Source organism: Morone saxatilis, unplaced genomic scaffold, assembly GCF_004916995.1.
Source record: "Morone saxatilis isolate NCDOM2014 unplaced genomic scaffold, NCSU_SB_2.0 Contig18, whole genome shotgun sequence".
Lineage (NCBI taxonomy): Eukaryota > Metazoa > Chordata > Actinopteri > Moronidae > Morone > Morone saxatilis.
Window position 1 is genome coordinate 10,367,862 of NW_023339740.1, and position 7,001 is coordinate 10,374,862.

The 7,001-nt window shown below is 42.7% G+C and overlaps 1 protein-coding gene across 1 annotated transcript; it reads left to right on the top strand.

Annotated features, from left to right (window-relative positions):
- Positions 1-15: 15 nt before the first annotated feature.
- Positions 16-3,644, top strand: LOC118328416 (ras-related protein ORAB-1; the record flags this gene model as incomplete). The annotated part of the gene is given in 3 exon segments (XM_035662158.1): positions 16-111; positions 859-990; positions 2,256-3,644. Coding segments are annotated over 3 exon segments (426 nt in total), but the record flags the coding sequence as incomplete, so codon positions are not given.
- Positions 3,645-7,001: the final 3,357 nt, after the last annotated feature.

Below are 7,001 nucleotides of genomic sequence, written 5' to 3' on the forward strand. Positions count from 1 at the left end.
CTCTCTCTCTCTCAGTGGGACACGGCTGGTCAGGAGCGGTTCCGTACCATCACGTCCAGTTACTACAGAGGAGCTCACGGCATTATAGTAGTTTATGATGTGACAGATCAGGTCAGTCCTTTAGAGAACTACAACTCCCAGTCGTCACACAGTCACCCTAATGAGGGTTTAATGTAAGATTAAACGACACTTTATTCGTGGAAGATGAAGTGTAACAGCAGATAAAGGATGGAAACAGAGCTAATTGAATAAAAACCTAAAGATTCCACCATAAATAAATAATAAAAAGCTGCATACAGTTGAACAGAGGATAGTGAGCATTAGGCAGGAAGTGAAATATCAAATCTTATTTACAGTAAAATACCACATGAACTGGCCATTCATCAACATAATGGACAGAATCCAACCAGTAATGCGGTTTGTTCCCTCATGGTGGATAAAAAGGTTGTGTTTTAGAAGAATTGTCAGTTTGCCAATATTTGTGAGTTAAAACAGCATAAACAAACATTTCTGATCCCCTTCAGACGTATAATCAGTGTCTGACAAAAGAAAAGTCCACATTTTGTTATTAAAGAGTAAAATATCTGACTTATTATACATTCATGAAGACTCGAACAGGGTTTCAGCGACGGGAATTATTAGTGGAATATTCATTTTCATTAGCCATTAAACAGCTTAGTATATTTTCAGAATAAGGCCAAAATCGTCCGTATGAAAGTGTAACTAAACCCTTCAGTAGATTTTCTTGAGTTTGGTAATAGTGTGAATATTAACAGCAGCACAGATGTGTTTCACCACAGACACATAACACAGTTACAGCTCTTCAGCGTCCGTCCTGTTTCTGCTCCCCGTCCTCAGGAGTCCTTCAATAACGTCAAACAGTGGCTACAGGAGATCGACCGCTACGCCAGCGAGAACGTCAACAAGCTGCTAGTAGGCAACAAGTGCGACCTCACAACGAAGAAGGTCGTGGATTACACCACGGCTAAGGTGAGACGCAAACAGTTTGTTACAAGAATATATGATTGAGTGGTCTCCAGCTCTGTCTGTGTCTGTCTGTGTCTGTCCTGAGTTCTGTAGCTAACAGGATAATGAAATGAGCGTCAGCGGCCGGTCGTCGCACCGTCACAGCCTTGAAAATGTGATGAGCTCAGTTTTTGTTGCGAGATATCGGCGAGGAAAACATCAACTGCAGCTGCTGGTCAGACAGCCGGGTGAACTGTGGAGACACGTCGTGTTGGGAGTTTGAAGTTGTTTGTGTTTATATATTTGTATTTAGAAAGCACTGACGGGTTGACGCACTCGGGCTCAACATGAGGTAACGGTGACGCCTCAAAATGACCCACTGAAGCATTTTAATTAACATTTCAACAACATACAGCAGGTGCTAAGCAGATATTCAGTCAGCCGGCTGTGCTCATAGGAAGCAGCAACCTAGATAACTCTATTTATAACTAATAATTAGGGCGGTGGCGGTTAATCAAGTTTTATTTTCAGTTGCTATTTTGGCTTCCAATCATTATGAAAACCAGACAGTTAACAATAATTAACAGCCTCAACCAGACTGAGTCAACTTTATTTGTTCAGGGCTGTCTGTGCAGTAAATGTGACTCAGCATTAAGACTGGAAACTATACCTTTAACTCAAAGTCCTCTTTCTATCCTTTTCTGGAGCTTTCAGTTACTCTCAGCAGTCTTCCTCAGCGGGTGGAGCGAGCTGTGTTTGCTCTCTGTGTGCATCCACTGAAGAAGACTCTGAGATTCAGTTGAAAGCTCTGGAAAATGCAAGCCAGTGGACACAGAAGATATACCGAGTCCCACTCTACAGGATTATTGGGCAGATTTGGGGTCAGATTCGCCCTCCTGACCATCGTGGAGCTGGTCTCAATAGATTATCTAGTGTGACATAATCTTAACATTACTGACTAAATCAGAGTTTCCCTGATTTCAAATCATAAATAATGTTTGAACTGGAATCACCACTCTGGAGGCGTCAGCGTCTGCTCAATCAGCGTTTTTAATCTGCGTTTGTACGAATAAAATAGAAATAAATTGGTTGAATCTGTTGTTTTAAGATTTAAAAAAACTTCCAGTGTCAGACATCAGCCTGAAAGTAAATTCTTGGCCTTTTTAAAAGCATAAGGTCTATTCTGCAGCAGTTCTGGAGCTTCAGTCTTCCTCAGCAGACAGCTTCTCTTTTGCTCTCTGGAATTTAATTTATTCAACTCCTCCTTGTGCTCCCATTTCCTTCTCCAGGAATTTGCCGACAACTTGGGGATCCCCTTCCTGGAGACCAGCGCCAAGAGCGCCACCAACGTGGAGCAAGCCTTCATGACCATGGCGGCCGAGATCAAGAAGAGGATGGGCCCCGGGGCCACGGCCGGCGCCTCGGAGAAGTCCAACGTCAAGATCCAGAGCAAGCCCGTCAACACCTCGTCCGGAGGCTGCTGCTGAGACCCGAAAACAGCCACGACTGAATCCACCCCCGAGCCCACGACCAGTCTCAATGTTACCATGCTCCACAGGGAAAGAAAACCAGAGAGAGAGAGAGAGAGAAAGAGGTAGGGAAAGACAGGATGACTTTGAGTGGACCGGTTTGTAATTGTGTGTGCAGCTACAACACCAGATTCCCACCACACCCTTTCAAAGTCAGCAATAGGACGGTAAGCCCATCCATCCCCACACAGAACACACTGGGCACTTTCTTACTTTACCAAAACACACTCATACTGGAAAAACAAACAAAATGTAAACAATTTTTAACAGTGTGTGAAGTTAACCAATGAAAGAGAACACATATACAGCTCTTCTTTTGTTTTATTCTTATGTTTGCCCCCACTCTTCCTTTGGGTTTGTCCCCCCCCCCCACACACACATAAAGTTGTCTTTATTCAGCTGTGGATAACAGCCTAACTTCGGCCCTGAATCTCCTCCCATAACACAAATTAGTGAGCACTTCAAATGAAGCACATGCTTAAACCAGCATCATGCATGTTCAGACCTGATCACACGCTCCCTCTGTGGCGTGCGATCGGCTGCCGTCACGAAGCGAGCGGCTCAAACCACACCCAGGAAACGCTCCCAAACCTGTCGTCACCTGCTCCAACTTCACAGAGTCGCCCCCTAAAAAACGATGTGCCAGTGCCTTTGTGGCAGGAGATTTTACGTGACATTTATGCCTTCGGTGCTCTCGTGTTGTTGGCATATTTTCCCCGTCGTATGCCCGCAGTCGTGACTTCTTAAAGAACCCACTTTGTATGATAGCAGTTAACATTCCTGTATATATCTATATTCGGCTCTGTGTGTGTGCTCTGCTGGTGTCCACATACAATAAGCATGTGCTACATTGGGAGACGTGACGTCAGCCGTGTGTATTTTCTCTGCTAATGTTTCTCAACCAACAGCACAACCGACAACAGGAGAAAAAGAAATCACCATCCCAGCTCAAGAATAATCTATAAACTGTATATATTTATACATAAATGTAAGAAGTGATTTGCAAAATTGTGTAGAGAAGCAAGTGAAAGCGAATGACATGATAAATAGCTGGAATTAGTAAATCTCGGCACGTGATTTGTGGCTGCGGACATGACATTTTTGTGGCACAATGTCTACTATTAAAACAATGAAGGAGATCTTTGATAACCGCTGGTCCCGATGGTGTTTTTATTTATGTCTTTCTTGTTCCTCTGCACACTTTATTCACAGTCGTTGTCCGGTCTCAGTTCCACCTTTGTTTCAGCCGTTTTCTTCAGCGGGGCCGTAAGCTGAGAGGAATGATGATCTTTGGCCTACATTTCTCCGGCTGTAAGTGAAGGCTTCTGTTTGATACAGCAAGCTTGTGTTTTCATCGGTTCACCAACATGAATGTGCTACTATTAACTCACCCTGAAGTTAAAAGTCACATTTCACTGTAGAGTCATGAACATAATATATAACGTGTTCTGTGGTTCACTGGATCTTTAAAAAGTCTTAAATATGAGTTTAAGAGGTCTTAAAAATGGATTGGATTAATGAATTTACTAGGAAAAAGTCGTTTTGATTCTGTAACAACTACAAAATGAAACCAACAGAATCAGTATATTTTCCTTCATGTCCTTTGTACTTTTTTGTCAGTATGGACATAAAAAAAGCTCTTGAATTTCATTCGTCTTTAACCTGTTGAATCTTGCAGAAACTCTGGTTCCAGTAAAGAGGCCGGTTCCTTTCAAGATCCTCGGTACTATATCACTGGTTCCCAACCTTTTTCCTTAATTAATATATTATATATTCCATTAAACTGACTCAGTGACATCTTTTATGGATATTTCATATTAAACTGTACAATGAACCCAAACAGTGAACTGCAGGAAGTTTGTGTAAAACCAGAGATTTAGATGAATTCTGAGTAGAACGTTACACAATTCGTTATACAATTCTTAGACTTAGACTTTTCTTTATTGATCCTTTTGGGATGACTCCCACAAGGAAATTGAATTTCCAGCAGCTTACAAAAACAGTGTAGAAAAATAAAGAGGCATAAAAAAAAAAATACAGTACAAGATAAACAATAAACTCTTAGATATATATAGAAAGCAGAGATAAGAATAAAAATAAAAAAAGATTAAATGGAATCACAATAATAAGTGTAGGAAACTGTATAGGGAATACATATATATGGCATTTGTTTGTTATACAGTGTAGTACATTAAGTAGAAATTGCAGTTAAATTAAATTAATTATTGCACTTAAGTGTGGGATCCAGTTATTGCACAAAAGAAATAAGGGTAAAAGAGTGTCCAGATATGTATGAGTAGTTTTTATTGCCACAGTTATTAGCACAGTGACAGTGGAGTGGTTACCAATCCTTTCTCTGTCCTCTTTTACCCTATTTCCTTCCTCCCCCGAGTGAGGAAGTTGTAGGTGTATACGAGGGACAAAGGGAGTCTTAAAGTCCATTGGGTTCCTAACCTTGGGGGAGCAGTCTTTCACTGAACAGGGGCTCCTCTGGTTGCTGATGAACGGTGTTGGCCAGGGGGTGCTGGCATTGTTCAATAATGTCAAGCGTTTGTCCAGTTGTCCTCCTCTCTGCCAACGTCACCAGTGAGTCCAGCTTCATGCGACACAAGAAGGGCCGGGCCCGCTTGATCAGTTTTATTCCAGGTCCGGAGGGTGTCCCCTTCTTGGATAGCGCCCCAGCACCCCACCCAACAGTGTAAAAGAGGACACTGGTAACACGACTTGATGGCCGCTTCCCCTTATCCGATGGGAGGTGGAACTCGGTGTAGCATGTAAGAGTATGGCTCCTTCACACAACCTTTCTGGCTGGTACGCAAACTGCAGGGCGATCCCTTGGGCGTTTGTTGTACCTGAGGTCTGAGGAGGCTGGGAAGGAAGAGGCCGCTCAATGTTCTTCATCCGGTGGTGAAGTGAGTGCCACCGGTCGGAAGTCATTCAGCTCGCTGGGCCTGTTCTTCTTGGGAACCGGAACGATGCAGGATGTCTTCCAGAGGGTGGGCACTCTCCCTAGCTGCAGGCTAAGGTTGAAGATCCGTTGTAGTGGTTCCCCCAGTTCTGCAGCGCAGGTCTTCAGTAGTCTCGGACACACTTTGTTTCCTCAGCTGTCCTCTGACCTGGTCTGTGGTGATGTGAGGCGGCGATTGTGTTGAGGTGGGGGAGGAGGAGGAGGGGGGTGTTGTGGTGTCTGTGCCTACGGAGCATTTAGAGCCCTGCAGTGATGGACCATGCAGTAGTGTAACCGCTATCAGTAACTGATGTTGCGTCAGACAGAGATTTTTACTAAATACGGGTTTGCTCGGTTCCTACTTTCTTCAATCTCTTCCTTGTGTCTTAAGTTGGAGAGACTAAAATTTGATGGAGCCGATGCCAGGAAAGGAAGTGAGGCGAAATTTAGGGAATTGGAATGTAACCTGCTGTGCCCCAATTCAATACTTCTAAGCAGGTTTTGAATATTAATGTGTTTATACTAGAAAGGCGACAAATAAAGTATACACAGAAAATAGAGAAGCTGAACTAAAAATATCTATTTAATCTTTGAAGAATATTTTTTGTTGTTTGTAAAGTTTAAGTTGGCAGTGGTATTCTGACCACACAGTTACTATAAAAAAATATGGTACACACTCTATACACTTGTTGTTTTGAATTGGGACATCAATATGCAGGCCTGGTTTACCACACCTGTCCACTAGGTGTCCTCAGTGTTTTTCTTGACTCTGTAAATCACCTGACTGCCTTTGTGATCCTCCTGCCTGAACAGCTGCTGCTCATTAGTTTTTGTGCATTATTACTGTATAAATGTATTAGTTTAGCCCTCCCTTTTTGGTTTTTGATAATTATAGCTGCATCAGAGTTCAAGCTAAATCTGTCCCTTTACCCGTGTATTTATTCACTTTGGGAACATCACCAATGACCATGAAACAACCTTTTAGCCTGCATAATTTGACTGCTTTTAGGTCAAAGCGCTCCATATTGTTGTGATACATCCATTGTATGTATGAAGGTTGCTGGACTTAATTTTAGACTTTGAAACTGTGCCTATACTTTATCTCAAAAAGTGGATCAGCATGAATAGTCAAGTTTTAAGCTGTGTGTGTTAATCTCTCCTCCCCTCTGTTTTCTCCTAACCAAGGTAATCATTTCTCCCTGATAGGTGCCAACACATCGGCCTGTCGCTGTCTCTTTCCGGTCTCCTCCACCGCTGGCACCTCCTTGCCTGTGACACACTATCATTTTCCCCTCCAGCGGTTTTCAATTTAGATTGCTAAACCCAGCATGTTCTTTATAGACAGCAGGGAAGTAAATCTTAAAAGCTGCTGTGAAAGCACAGTGACAATGTTTCCTGTAAAGCTTTTCGGTTTGACCCAGGGTCATGAGCCAGGCTGATCTGATATAAGTTGACATCCCATTAGTCTTGCATAACCTCACTAACACCACACAATGTGATTTGGCGCTCTCTTGTTAGATTTGTCTTCTGCTATAAAATACTTTTTTTTTTTTTAAATG